A 14,825-nucleotide genomic window follows, 5' to 3' on the forward strand; every position below is an offset into this window, starting at 1 on the left:
TAAATATGTGTTTGTTCTACATTATTCCTCAATAAAGTTGTGAAATAAAGTACAATAATCTTAAAAAAAAAAAAAAACCCACATACCATTAGTCCCAGTTTCAAATGCCTGTCATGAAAGGTGTGCAGATGGACAGAACTAGTCAGAGTATGTAGCTAACTTCCATGACAAAAAGCCCAAGGCACAGGGACCAGCCATTCTAGGATAAGAATTCATAAACTGAGTTGACTAGCTCATGTCTGATTTAATTTAGTAGAAACATATACAGTAGAAACATAATAGAAATATAGTAGAAACAACATGAGACTTTGAAATCAGAGAGATCTGGGGTCCAATCTTGGCTCTATCACCACAGAGCTCTGTGGCTTTAAATAAATTTAGTGTATATGAACTTTAATTTCTTCATCTGTAAGTAAAGACAACAATTTCTGCTTCACAAGACTGCTGTGAATATTACCATTAACATACCTTTTTTAAAAGATGTTATTCCTTTTTTTAAGTTTATTTTATTTTGAGAGAGAGAGAGAAACACAGGGGAGGTGGGGGAGAGGGAGGGAGAAAGAGAACCCCAAGCAGGCTTCATGCTCAGCACAGAGCCTGATGCAGGGCTTGATCCCATGACCACAAGATCATCACCTGAGCCGATTATCAAAAGTCAGATGCTTAACCAACTGACCCACCCAGGAGCCCCACCATTAACATATCTGAAGTGCCTGGCACATCTAATAAAGGGCAAAGCCATTAACTAATACAACAAAAGTTACATGGTATGTAACTATTTTTTTGGAAATAGCTCTACACCCCACAGGGTATCACAATAGTACATCCTAATGCAGTACAATACATATAACTTACAAAATATATGTTGACTGTTTCAATAAGGCTTCCTGTCAACAGTAGGGTACTACTAGTTAAGTTTTGGGGAAGTGAAAGCTGTATATGGGATTTTGACAGTGTATGGCGGGGGTGGGGGTGTGGTGGAAATCAGCACCCCTAATACCACCACCCTGAGTTGTTCAATGGTCAACTGTATATAATTTCTTATGCTAAAGAAACAGTATGCAATTCCTAATTTAGCAGCAAGACTGCTATGCACCATAAACATTTTGGACATTTTTTCTATCCCAAAAATGGTATCCCAGAAATGTTAAACTCATTTTTCTAAGTTTCTTTTTTTTTTAATTTTAAATTTTTGTTTAAATCCAAGTGGATTAACACACAGCGTAATAGTGATTTCAGGAGTAGAATTTAGTGATTCATCATTTACATATAACACCCAGTGCTCATCCCAACAAGTGCTCTCCTTAATGCCCGTCACCTATTTAGCCTGTCCCCCTACCCACATCCCTCCAGCAACCTTGTTTTTTCTCTGTATTTAAGAGTCTCTGGTTTGCCTCTTTTTATCTTATTTTTCCTTCCCTTTCCCTATGTTCATTTGTTTCTTAAATTCCACATGAGTGAAATCATACATGTATCTTTCTCTGACTTATTTCACTTAGCATAATACACTCCAGTTCCATCCACGTTGTTGCAATGGCAAGATTTCTTTTCGATGTCCGAGTAATATTCCATTGTATATATATGCCACATCTTCTTTATCCATTTGTCGTCAGTTGATAGACATTTTGGCTCTTTCCATAATTTGTCTATTGTTGATAGTGCTGCTATACACGTCAGGGTACATGTGCCCCTTCGAATCAGCATTTTTGTATTTTTTGGATAAATAGCTGGCAGTACAATTGCTGGGTCATAGGGTATTCCTATTTTTAATTTTTTGAAGAACCTCCATACTGTTTTCCAGAGTGGCTGCACCAGTTTGCATTCCCACCAACAGTGCAAGAGCGTTTCCCTTTCTCTGCATCCTCGCCAACACCTGTTGTTTCTAGTGTTGTTAATTTTAGCAATTCTGACAGCTGTGAGGTGGTATCTCATTGTAGTTTTGATTTGTATTTCCCTGATGATAAATGATGTTGAGCATCTTTGTGTGTGTCTCTTAGTCACCTGGATGTCTTCTTTGGAAAAGTGTCCGTGTCTTTTGCCCATTTTTTCACTGGATTGTTTTTTGGGTGTTTACTTTGATAAGTTCTTCATAAATTTTGGATAACCTTTTATCAGATGTCATTCGCAAAGTCATTTGCAAATATCTTCTCCCATTCTGTCAGTTGCATTTTAGTTTTGTTTCCTTCACTGTGCAGAAGCTTTTTATCTTGATGAGGACCCAATAGTTCATTTTTGCTTTTATTTCCCTTGCCTCCAGAGACAGTTCTACTAAGAAGTTGCTGTGGCCAAGGTTAAAGAGGTGGTTGCCTGTTTTCTCCTCTAGGATTTTGGTGGTTTCCTGTCTTACATTTAGGTCTTTCATCCATGTTGGGTTTATTTTTGCGTATGGCTTAAGAAAGTGGTCCAGTTTTCCCAACACCATTTGTTAGAGAGACTTTATTCCATTGCATACTCTTTCTTGCTTTGTAAAAGATTAGTTGGCCATACATTTGTGCGTCCATTTCTGGGTTCTCTATTGTTCCATTGATCTGTGTCTGGTTTTGTGCCAGTACCATACTATCTTGATGATTACAGCTTTGTAACACAGCTTGAAGACCGGAATTGTGATGTCTCCAGCTTTGGCTTTCTTTTCTAACATTACTTTGGCATTTGGGGTCTTTTCTGGTTCCATACAAATTTTAGAATTGTTTGTTCTAGCTCTGTGAAAACTGCTGGTGTTATTTTGGTAGGGACTAGTAAACTTGTTTTAAAACATGGTGAAATGTTTCAAGCTTTCACACAATAAAGATGACTTGATTCAGCTGTTACTTCTGTTCAATTTTGTTGTCATAAGGTATTCATAATTTAGCAAAAATCAAGTTTTCTCAGTTTTAATTGCTTTTAAAAACAATTTGAAACATATCTGACCCTCCTGGAAACTACTAGGCAATTCTATCTTGTCCTAGCATTACAACATAATTCTATTAAACTAATCACATATACTCATTCCACTGAGTTCTGCTTTATGGAGTGGACATTTTCTTAAACCAAATGTGAAAAACAATGGTCTTAAAATGTCATATTATTTCAGTATGAATAAATTTTAAAATGTAAAATGAGAATCACAAAACTTTAAGTGGGCATTTTTCTTGAATTTCTAGGCTAAATGGCTTTCTCTCAGAAATAGCTTTGAAATATATCTCTATACAGATAACAAGTGACTCTTAACAAGTTGAACACAGTACACTTGTAAATACCCTCAAATAAAATGTCTTTCTTGAAGATAAAACTCTTGTGGTGCCTCGGTGGCTGTCGGTGAAGTGTCCGACTTTGGTTCAGGTCATGATCTCAGTTCATGAGTTTGAGCCCCACATCCGGCTGTCATGGTGGTTCTCACTTTGGATCCTATCTCCCTCTCTCTCTGCTCCTCTCCTGCTCACGCTCTCTCCCTCTCAAAAATAAACATTAAAAAAATAATAATAAAATAATAAATAAGGGGCGCCTGCGTGGCTCAGTCAGTAAGCGTCTGTCTTTGGCTCAGGTCATGGTCTCACAGTTCGTAGGTTCAAGCCCTGTGTTGGGCTCTGTGCAGCTCAGAGCCTGGAGCCTGCTTCAGATTCTGTGTCTCCCTCTCTGCCCCTGCCCTGCTCATGCTCTCTCAAAATAATCAAACATTGAAAAAATGTATTTTTAGTAAATAAAAATAAAACTCTTACAGGGAGAGCTGGCTGAACTGCGTATCCTGTTTTCAAGTCCAGTCTATCTTTGGATTGGCTTAAAATATGTGTATTTCCATCCCTACAGGTTCTTCTTACATGATTGACACTCCTCCCAACAGGAGAAGTTCCTTTCCCCTGAAGCTGGGATTTAGTCTTCTGAGACTTCTGATGTCATGACAGAGTATGGTGAAGTGATGCTATGACTTCCACAGTGCTAAGTACTAAAGAAGATCCAGGTTCTGCCCAGCTCCACCTCAAAGCCCTGAAATTATGTCCAAATGCCCTGGAGCCACCATGCTGTAGATCTTAAGGAAACACTGAGCCAGTAACAGAGAGATGATGGTTAGAATAGCTCTATAGCCCAGATAAGTCAAAAAAAAAATTTTGGGGGGGGGGGGGCACCTAGGTGGCTCAGTCAGTTGAGCATCCCACTTCAGCTCAGGTCATGATCTCACAGTTCAAGCTCTGCGTCGGGCTCTGTGCTGACAGCTCAGGGCCTGGAGCCTTCTTCAGATGGAAGCTCTCTGCTCCTCCCCTGTTCACACTCTCTCAAAAATAAAGATTAAAAAAATTAAAAAGGAAAAAACTTTTTTTAAAGCTCTACATCCAACGTGGGGCTTTAACTCACAACCCTGGGATCAAGAGTTGTATGCTCTACACCATTTGCAACTACATGGATGGAACTAGAGGGTATTATGCTAAGGGAAATTAGTCAAAGACAAATATGACTTTGCTCATATGAGGACTTAAGATACAAAACAGATAAACATAAGGGAAGGGAACCAAAAATAATATAAAAACAGGGAGGGGGACAAAACATAAGAGACTCTTAAATATGGAGAACAGGCGAACTGGAGGGTTGTGGGGAGGCTGGATGGGCTAAATGGGTTTGGGGCATTAAGGAATCTACTTCTGAAATCATTGTTGCACTATATGCTGATTTGGATGTAAATTTTAAAAACATATTAAAAAAAAAAAAAAAAAAAAAAAGAGTTGTATGCTCTACCAAGCCAGCCAGTGTTCAGCGTTAAAGCTTTTAAAAAGGACCTCAGAGCTACCACCTATTTAACTTTATAAGACCCAAAGCAGAGAGTCCAGCAGAGATGCTCCTGAATTCCTGACCTGAGATTTTAAGTCTCAAGCCATTAGATTTCAGCTGATTTGTTACACAGCAATACTAACACACTGGTGATGCCAGTTATGTGGGTTCAGACTACACCTGTACCTTTCAAGTCTGGCTCACACTGCACCCACAACCCTTTCTCTCTGCAACATTGGTCAAGTAAGTCTATAATCTTAAACAAAACAAGTGATGACATAGAGAAGTTAACACACAACTCAATGTATCTGGTTCCTAAACTTAGTTCACTCACCTTACAACATGGGTTTGTAGTGAAAACATCTCTCTCCCTCAAGACTCCTTATTATGTTTTTTCCTGAGGCCCCATCTATATACTTTACACAAGGGTTGTCAACTCAATCCAGATACTGGAAGCCCCAAGGTAAATTATAATCAGACTTGAAAAATGTTAGATTGGGCTGTTACACTTCCTAACCAAATATAAGCGGAACCTGAGCAGTGGGTTACTTTCTAGGTGTTTTTACAGCTACACTTTTTGTAATTTAGAAAGTCAGGTTTGTATGAAGAGAATTGTTACCTCAAGTAGTTTTGGCTTTCACGTGCTTTGGTCCTTTTAAAAACTATCATTTTAGGAGTGCCTGGCTGGCTCAGTCAGTAGAGCATGTGACCCTTGATCTTGCAGTTGTAAATTTGAGCCCCACACTGGGTGTGGGATTAGAGACTACTTCCAAAAAATAAAATCTTGAAATAAAATTACAAAAAATAACTATCATTCTAACAATCAGTCTAATTTAGATTACTTTCTACACCCAATGTAGGGCTCAAACTCACAACCACTCCTCCAACTCCCCACCAGGGACCCCTAGATTTACAAATGAGGATTAGTTGGGGTGCCTGGGTGGCTCAACAGTTAAGCTTCCTAACTCTTGATTTTGGCTCAGATCATGATCTCAGTCATGAGACTGAGCCCTGTGACAGACTCAGGGGTTGAGCTTAGAGCCTGCTTAAAATTCTCTCTCCCTCTCCCTTTGCCCCTTGCTCACTTGCACTCTCTCTCCCAAATAAGATAAATAAATAATAAAATAAAATAAAAACAAATGATATTAGCAAACTCATTAGGAGTTTTTAAAGTATAGTACGTGTTGCAAAAATCTGATTATATGCTGAAATTTACTTCTCAAAATATAACCACAAGTATTTATCCATATTTCAATTTAACTACAACTAAATCAAGTTTTTTGAAAATTCAGGTATGTTTCTTAAAAATATAGGAACTCTCTTGTTTGACAAAACTTGAAACACACAATTTATGAGTAGGGATCAGAGTACTAAACCAACAGTGGTTAATTTGCATTTTTTTCCTTGAGGTTTTAACACTTAATCCTTTCCATTTTAGCATTAAATCTTTAGAAACTAGTTTTAAAAATAACCATCAAGTCACAGACAAATCATGAATAGCTGGGTTTATTTCAACAGTAAGTTTGAAACTCTCGCCTTAGGCAAGAGTACTACAGTAATTCTATCAGGAATAGACAATTTCCTACACTGTCAAATATATAAAAGTTTCTCTTGCACTTTCCTCAACACTGATCAACAAGCAGATCCAGTCCACATTTGCTTTGATCAATCTACTGAGTTAACCCGAGCTTCTTCTTCAGAGACTCTGGCATCTCAGGTGGAGGAGGGCGAGGGAGCCTGAAGTAGACCTTCACAGAGTCATAGATGAACCACTGTAGTGCAGTTAGAGTGCCAATCATGATGATACGGGCAAAGAGTCCCTTCCATACACCTGGTTGAAACATAACACATGAATGAGAAATGAAATATACCTAAGTGTTACTCTTGGTTTAGAGGAGCAAAAAAGAATCCTACCTTTAAATCCAAGTCTCTGGAGGACTTGAGAAGCACTGCTACCTTTCTCTTTATTCAACACAGATACCACAGAATCAGCAGGGTGAGAAACAATTGCACAGAAGACTCCAGCTGAAAAAAGTCAAGATAAATAATCCAGCATGGGATCAATTTAAAAAATTCATTAAGACAACCAACAACCTTTTCCTAATTTTTAGTTATTTAAAAAAAAATGAAATTTAGAGTGAGACGGACAAAAGTTATATGGCAGTCTACCCCATGTAAAACAATCCTCCAAAAATCTTTATATTCACATTTTAATCAACACTTTCTTTGTGTTAAAAATGTATTCTTGAGGGGCACCTGGGTGGCTCAGTCAGTTGAACGTCTGACTCTAGATTTCAGCTCAGGTCATGATCTCGTGGTTCCTGAGATCAAGCCACACGTAGGGCTCTGCGCTAGAAGTGTGGAGCCTGCTTGGGACTCTCCCTCTCTCTCTCTGTCCCTCCCCCGCTCACACTCTCTCTCAAAATAATTAAAAAAAAAAAAAAAAAAAAAAAAGTATTCTTGAAAAACAGACCAAAAACCCAAATGATGAGGGAGTGAAATCAATACATGCCAAAACTTAAGACATGCAAACGAGAAAACAATTCTTTCAGAAGCTAACAAGTATTTATGAATCCTAGAAGGCATATAAAATGCTATGGGAAGACTTCTTTGGAATACTTTTTTCCTCACAAAAAGAGGCCAATAATGGAAATGATTATTTGTTCTTAATTTCATAAACATGCTCTAAATAATTCATACCTATGTAACCTGCCACAAATGTTACAACCAGTTGCTCTGGCTTTGAACATTCACTTCGGGGCTTGGGAACCACAAACTTGTACAATGCTTCAACAGTACGTTCAAAGCACGCAAATTTCATCATGGTGTATGGTATCTGTCTCATCCAGAGAGGAGCAACTCCCTTGTAGAATCTAGGAAATCAGGAGACTTATTTTACTCAGCTGTCTTTATTCACCTAGCAGAGATTTTCATTATTAACAGAAGTGTCCGCACACCAGTCGAGTCCTGATAGCAAAAAAAAATGGCAGCACAATTGCATGTCATTTCTATCAGAACCTAGGACTAACATGCAGGTATATTTATCTCACATGCCAATGACTCAAGCACCTTTGACTATACAACCGAAGAAGTTGCTGGATGTGTCTCTGACTGGAACTACAAGAAACAGAAAGTTTACAAGTAGAACTCAGTTCAAGATTAGCATCCACAAAGGTGGATCTAAGGAAGCATGTTGTGGCCAGACTATATGCCAATTCTTAGCTGGTAAACACAGATGACAATTCTAACAAGCTCTTCCCAGAAGTTAACAGTTAATGTCAAATATCGAGTTATCTGCAGACTGACCAGTTCTTTCTTAAGAAAAACCTGTAATTCAGGGCTCATGCTATGTATCAACTTGTCCTTGCCCCTGTTACGTTCTACTTAAGGGAGAAACAGACATTAAATAACATAATAGTTTAAAAAAAAAAGTTTGGTAGGTTTATTGCTAACAAAAGCACTTCCCTTCTTATACTATAACTTTAGACAAATGTTTACTTACGCTTTTAAACCTTCTTCTTTATACATTTTGGGAGCTGCATCCCTCAAAGTGTTGGCATAACCTGGTTGGGTTTGAATTCGAACCTTAGCAGCTTCCATAGGAGCCAGGGCAATGTCAGCAAAGAATTCAGCACTGGCAGAGGCAGCCAAATACAGTGATGTGCGCCAGAGATAGGCATTCTCCTAATTGAAAAGCGTAAGAAGGAACATGTACTGCTGCTGCATTGGCTGTTTTCAATTAAGGGACAATTCAAGGAAATAGTTACATTTCAGGATGAGACTGAAAGTTTATAATCTCTCATAACCTTATCAACCATAGTACAATGTGAATTATTCTTTGAACATCTAGGTGCCAACATCTAGTTGGCCCTTGAACTACACAATGAATCCGAGACCTCTTTAAAAAACTCAAAATCCAACTTACTTGGGAATGAGCACAGTAGAATAAAAACAGCACTGAAATTTTAAAAAATGTATTTTTTCTCATTCGGTCTCTCCTGATTTAAAGCATGTTGCTTACCCTTTTTGAGACCATTTCTTCAGTTCTAAAATAAGGTGAGCAAGACAAAAAAAAAAACAAACAAAAAGATCCTTTTCGGTCTTAAACTTTAAGTTAAAGCTTAGGACTTCAATTTCAAAGTTAAATTACATACCTCTCCAAGCATGTTGCTATACAAGACTTTGAAAACTTCATAAAAGCCAAACTTGCAGAGCCCCTGCATAGAGTAGCCAATGAAAGTCGGAGCCCATCCTTTAGCCAAACCACGAACACCATCCTCTTTCAGTGTAACTGAGAATCCATTAAATATGCCCTTGTACTTTTGGGGGTCCACCTTTATTTAAAACAAGAAGAAAAAAATTAATTTAACCAAAGAGCTATCGCTTCTCATAAATATTAAATTTTGCTATTATTAGTCTTTCCTTCTGGCTCTATAATAAACTTCAGTAACTACACAAAAGATAGGTAAATACAAGTTCACTGCATGATATCAACTGAATATCTAGAATTATCTTTGTAAATGTAACTTTATACATTAAGGTCTTTCAGTCAGAATTAATTTGGAGGGTTACTTAAGATGGTAAAATTCCTAGAAACATACATAAAACTGACTCAGATTTTTCACCATCCAACTCTACCACTTTAAAAAATTTAGTTTTAAAGCTACTGCCTAGGTAATAAGTAAGTCTATATCCCTAATGTATGTTAGCCTGTTAAGCAGTTTATACTACGAAGTTTTATGAAGTTAAGACAAATTTAAAAAATACAAGCTGAGAAGGTACATGGACATAATGAGAATTTATCTTTTGACTTAAGAAATTAAATTCACTTCAAGAGACATGTGTAAGTTTCAGCAAAGGTATATTTCATATCCATTCTATTAACTAATGGGAAAAGAAAAAAAAAATCTTATTTCACTATATCTGCCAGTACTAAAATGGCTGCTATACATCACCTTCCTGCCTGCTAACATTATTTCACTTTCCTTTACTTCACCTTCCTCTCTCTTTTAGGTAAGTGGACTTCTAATCCTGTTTGGGACAAATAAATTTTTGACGTTTGATTATTTTTTTTCAATAATCCTAATTTAAAATATTCTAATTGCAAAAAACTTTTATGTAAATATACAAGAAGCTATGCCTACATAATTTTAACACTAAAATAATGAGTATTTTTTTAATGTACATAATGTTCTGCCCTGATCTTATCAGTAAACAGGGACATGAAGTTACTTCAAAAATACACAAATGATTACCCACTCTGTCATGTAACTGCTTATAAAATGACAATTTGGGAGCATAAAGAACCGGCAGGCCTTGAAGAGGAACTCTAGTCAAAACAGCCCAGCAGCAAAACAAAAAAAAACAAAAAAAAAACAAAAAAAAACATTTATAGCCAGGGTTTGGGATCCAAAAATCTGCCTACAATTTTATTTTTCAAAGAGAGGCATTCCAGGGCATCTGGCTGGCTCAGCCTATGGAGCATGCAACTAACTCTTCATTGCAGGGTTAAGTTTGAGCCTCATGTTGGAGGTTACTTAAAAATAAAATCTTGAGGCACACCTGGGTGGCTCAGTCAGTTAAGTGTCTGACTCTTGGTTTTGGCTCAGGTCATGATCTCATAGTTTCACAGGTTCAAGCCTCACATCGGTTTCTGTGCTGGCAGTGTGGAGCCTGCTTGGGATTCTCTCTCCCTCCTCTGCCCCCCACCCCCTGACTCAAGCAGTCTCTGTCTCTCTCAAAAAATAAACAAAACAAAACAAACAAAACCAATTAAAATAAAGATCACGAGTTAAGAAAATTTGGGTTTGGTTTCCTGAAGTTTCTAGCAGTTGTAATGTCTTCAAATTTGTGAAGCTCTTTAAAAGTATTTGCAATTAAATCACACATGGAAGATACATTCAATGTTGCCGTCTCAATACAAACCTGCATACGGCATTTCACTAAATCCAGAGGAACGACAGCAGTGTGTGTCAGACCACAACTTAAGACCCCACCAAAGCCACACAGTGCATAAAACTTCATGGAGCCATATTCGCAACTGTACTCTGTAGTAAGACAAGACACACCATGCATTTCAATATAAAACTCATGTTACTGGTTATCAACTTACCTCCTGGACAGTTAGGTTTCCACGCAGCTTGTTAGATGCTTACGTTTTACAACTTAAAAGCCATGCTTCAAAAATACACTTTTAGTCCAGCATGCAAAACAAACCTGCATTCTGCATTTAACCAGATCTAGAGGAACCAATGCTGTATGTGTTGTGCCACAGCTAATAATTCCTCCAAGTCCACAAAGGATAAAGAATCTGCCAGATCCATAGTCACAGCTATACTGCTCTGTTTGGTTGAAAAAAAAAATCAGGTAAATATTTCTTCAGAGATGACTAAGGCCATGGGAATGAAAGAGAACTAAGATTCCCTGGGAGATAATGCTATCACAACTGAACAACTTTGGCCACTGTTTACAATTAAGTTGAAAGATAATTTTCCACCTAGTTTAACAAGACTTTTACTACCAAAATCAAAGAATCATTTAGATTATGAAGGTACTATGAGACATTACCTATTACCTATTTTGCCATACTAAATGTTTCCTACAACATTAATAGCTCTTCCAATTAAAATTAAACTTCAAGTTATTAAGTGCTAATAAAAACACACTTCAGAGTACAAACTCAGAGCACTGGACAAGTAAAAAGCTTGCAAACTTCTAAGTATACCCCAGCCACTAACCAATACTATCTCCACCTATGGATTCATGTAAGTATAAAACGAAACAAATTCCTGCAAATACATTTACTACTACGCAACAGTACAAGGACTTTTTTATCCACACCAAAGACATAACAAAACACATAAAGGATTTAAAAAGTTTAGATTTTACAGGCACACGATATAGATAACATCTACAGGACTCCTATAATTTGGTGTTTGGATTTCTCTGCACATTACACTCCGCTGGGATTCAAAACACACAATTAAGCTAAAGTTGAGTCTAACCAAAAAGAATCCGGAGAGATAAGACTAAAGGGATCCCTACCAATTACTATGGCCTTTTAATAGCCTATCTGGGGCTGCTGTCACCTCCTCTACCAATTACATTAAAACAAGAGACCCAATTATCTCTTACACCTTGGGTCAAGGAATATTAGACTTTGGGAATACTTATGAGAGGAAGGAGTATTTTTAATAACCAAAGTCAAATCAAGTAACAGACAATACAATTAGAAAGAACTGCAGGTGGCCTGCAGCTACGAAGGAGAGTTCACCCAATACTTAGCCCGCTGACCGGGCAGGTTACTGAGGAGAAGATAAGACGCTAGTGACGGCCTCTATAGCTTTACTTTCTCGAGGACGTGGAGGTCACAGATGGAACTGTGCCTAGGCCGTTCCACGCCCTTGAGAGAGGGCCAAGGATCCGACACACGGCCTTAGGGCGGAAAGGGCTGACATCCTAGGGCAAGCAACTGGGCGCCGTCCTGTGGTGCAGAAAACCAAGTGTGTCCTTCTCCGTCCTCTAGGCCACTAAAGCCGAATGAGCCACGAGGAACATAACGACCGAATCGGGCTAGGGTCTAAACTCACCTTCCACAGCGGCTGCTGCCAGATTGCGGGAGCGGCGGGGCGGACCCGGAGGCCCCGCGGGGCTGCTGCGGGGGCCCGCGAGGCCATCGTGTACCAGCTGCAAGTGGGGCGCGTTGAAGGGGTTTGCCCGCGCCAGATGCGCCACAGACGAGAACATCTTCCTAAGGGAACAGGGAGCAGCGGTCAGAAGAAAGGCAAAGAGACCCGTCAGACCGCCAAAGTCACCGGCACCCTAGGACCCCGACACGGGCCTTCCTTCTGCCCGCCTCCGCGCCCTTGAGGAGGTCATGGCGGCCTCCACAAGGAAGGAGGTCGACCAGGCCTGCAGTCTAAGCAGCTCCCCACAGGGATTCCATTCCCCGCACCCACTGGGGGGAACACCCGGCACACTCACTTTCTAAGATGGCGAACACACAACCACTCCTTCGGAAAGGCTGCGGCTCACAGAGGCCGAACGTCCTCCTGGCCCTTAGATCTGTGCCCTTCGCGCGACGTCAGCGTGACGCACGTTACGCGTCACTACAGCTGGGGCACCCATTGGCGGAGAAGAGCGCCGGTGCCGTGGCGTCATCACGTTCACCTAGCAACCGTATCCCCGCCCCCGCCTGCCCCGGCACTTCCGGCCCGGCTTCTGCGCCGGAGGATTCGTTCTGCGCAGGCGCACATTCCGGGGCCGGATTTTTGAGTGGTGTGCGGTAGTGCTCGGTGACCTCCTGTTTTTGTCTGCCTTCACCTTCAAGAGTCTTCCTTTGACGCAGGAATTCCAGACTTTTACATTTAGATGAGTCCCAGGGTGGTAGTCATTTAAACAAACAGAGAAAAAAAAACCCTGAATGCTTGATGATCCATTATTTCGGTGTTGCTGTTAGAATGTTACTGCAGTATTTTGTGTTAACAGCGTCTGCCATTAAGGTACTTTTTTTTTAAGTTCCATACATTGACATTACACATAGACATGTCTGCATTTTCCAATAGACTACAGGAAAGTATTTCAAAAGAAAATGTGCAACAAGAGCTCTTTAGACAAGACAGCTTGGGGGTTCATCACAATAGTTTATATGACATATTAAAACATTCAATAAATGCATTTTAACACTACTTGATAAACCAGATTGAAAGTGATTGGCAGAAGATTTGTTCAATAAGTTTAGAAAACCATCATTAGACTCAGTTAACTGGGGGAGTTTAGTAGTTTAAACTCCTGTTAGAATTCTGGCTCTGACCTTGTCCTGGCTCTTGATAAAGTAACTTTGGGAATTCACTTGATCTCTATAAACCTGTTTCTTTAAAAAAAAAAAAAAAATTTTTTTTTTCAACGTTTACTTATTTTTGAGAGACAGACAGAGACAACACATAAGGAGGGGAGGGGCAGAGAGAGGGAGACACAGAATCCAAAGCAGGCTCCAGTCTCTAAGCTGTCAGCACAGAGCCCAACGCAGGGCTTGAACCCACAAACCATGAGATCATGACCCAGGCTGAAGTCAGACATTTAACTGACTGAGCCACCCAGGCACCCCTGAACTTGCTTCTTCAAAGTAGCATGGAAGCAGGGAGCAGCCCCATCGGCTTGTACCGTTGTACAGAGCCTGTGCTTGATTTAATGCTCTGTTGTCACCATTTTGGAATTCTTAATAATTTGTGAACAAGAGGCCTTCATTTTGCACTGAAATTACAAATTACAAATTACCTGGTCCTGGGATGAGAGTAACATCCATCTTGAAGAGATTATGAGAACTCAATGAGACAATGTCTAAATATGGGGATTTTAGCCAAGAAGCAGAGCTGGTGAAGGGGTCACTGGATGGTAAGTTACTAAGAAGGTAGGGGAAATCTTGCTAAATTGACCTAACAGGATTCTTACTGAAGGCAGGCCAAGATAATCAGATATTACTTGGGGGATGATGAATTTGATAAGGTATTGAGGGTGATCAGATATCATGCCTAGGTGGGGTGCCTGGCTGGCTCAGTTGATGGAGCATGTGACTCTTGATCTCAGGGTTGTAAGTTCATTCCCCATATAGAGTGTAGAGATTACTAAAAGAATAAGTAAATTAAATAGATAACAAGGTTGGGAGATTTTTTGCTAACCTAAGTTACTAAAGTGACAATTCTTTTTTTCCCCCCATTTTATTTATTTATTTATTCTTCATCATGGTAAGTGTTCTCTTTTAAACCCCATCCCTATTTCACCCATCCCCACACACACCTCCCCTCTGGTAACCATCAGTTTGTTCTCTGATGTTAAGAGTCTATTTCTTGGTTGTCCCTCTCTCTCTCTCTCTTTTTCCTTTGCTGATTTGTTTTGTTTCTTAAATTCCACATATGAGTGAAATCCTATGGTATTTGTCTTTCTCTGACTTATTTTGCTTAGCATTATACTCTCCAGCTCCACCCATGTTGTTGCAAATGGAAAGATTTCATTCTTTTTGACAGAATTCTTGCTATAGGTGGGCTCTTGGAGGACATGTCCAAGGACAGTCCTAATTGAAAAGGAAGCTC

At 39.4% G+C, this 14,825-nt stretch overlaps 1 protein-coding gene and 1 non-coding gene across 3 annotated transcripts; both read right to left on the reverse strand.

Annotated features, from left to right (window-relative positions):
- Window positions 1–6,227: 6,227 nt before the first annotated feature.
- Window positions 6,228–12,849, reverse strand: SLC25A3 (solute carrier family 25 member 3). 2 transcript variants are annotated; one of them, XM_019446519.2, is made up of 8 exons: window positions 12,721–12,849; window positions 12,327–12,487; window positions 10,663–10,784; window positions 8,892–9,071; window positions 8,240–8,421; window positions 7,438–7,610; window positions 6,652–6,762; window positions 6,228–6,568 (listed from the first exon to the last, which is right to left on the reverse strand). In XM_019446519.2, exons 2-8 carry the CDS (start codon window positions 12,481–12,483, stop codon window positions 6,408–6,410), a joined length of 1,086 nt encoding a protein of 361 aa, XP_019302064.1. In that variant the 5' UTR covers window positions 12,484–12,487; window positions 12,721–12,849; the 3' UTR covers window positions 6,228–6,407. The 2 variants fall into 2 exon arrangements, with proteins under 2 accessions (XP_019302064.1, XP_019302063.1); XM_019446518.2 differs by lacking the exon at window positions 10,663–10,784 and adding an exon at window positions 10,954–11,078.
- LOC128775199 (small nucleolar RNA SNORA53) lies at window positions 7,682–7,932 on the reverse strand. The gene has a single exon (XR_008419842.1). It is a non-coding gene; the product is annotated as a small nucleolar RNA SNORA53 (small nucleolar RNA).
- Window positions 12,850–14,825: the final 1,976 nt, after the last annotated feature.

This window comes from Panthera pardus, unplaced genomic scaffold, assembly GCF_024362965.1.
Source record: "Panthera pardus isolate Hobbes unplaced genomic scaffold, ASM2436296v1 HiC_scaffold_6, whole genome shotgun sequence".
Lineage (NCBI taxonomy): Eukaryota > Metazoa > Chordata > Mammalia > Carnivora > Felidae > Panthera > Panthera pardus.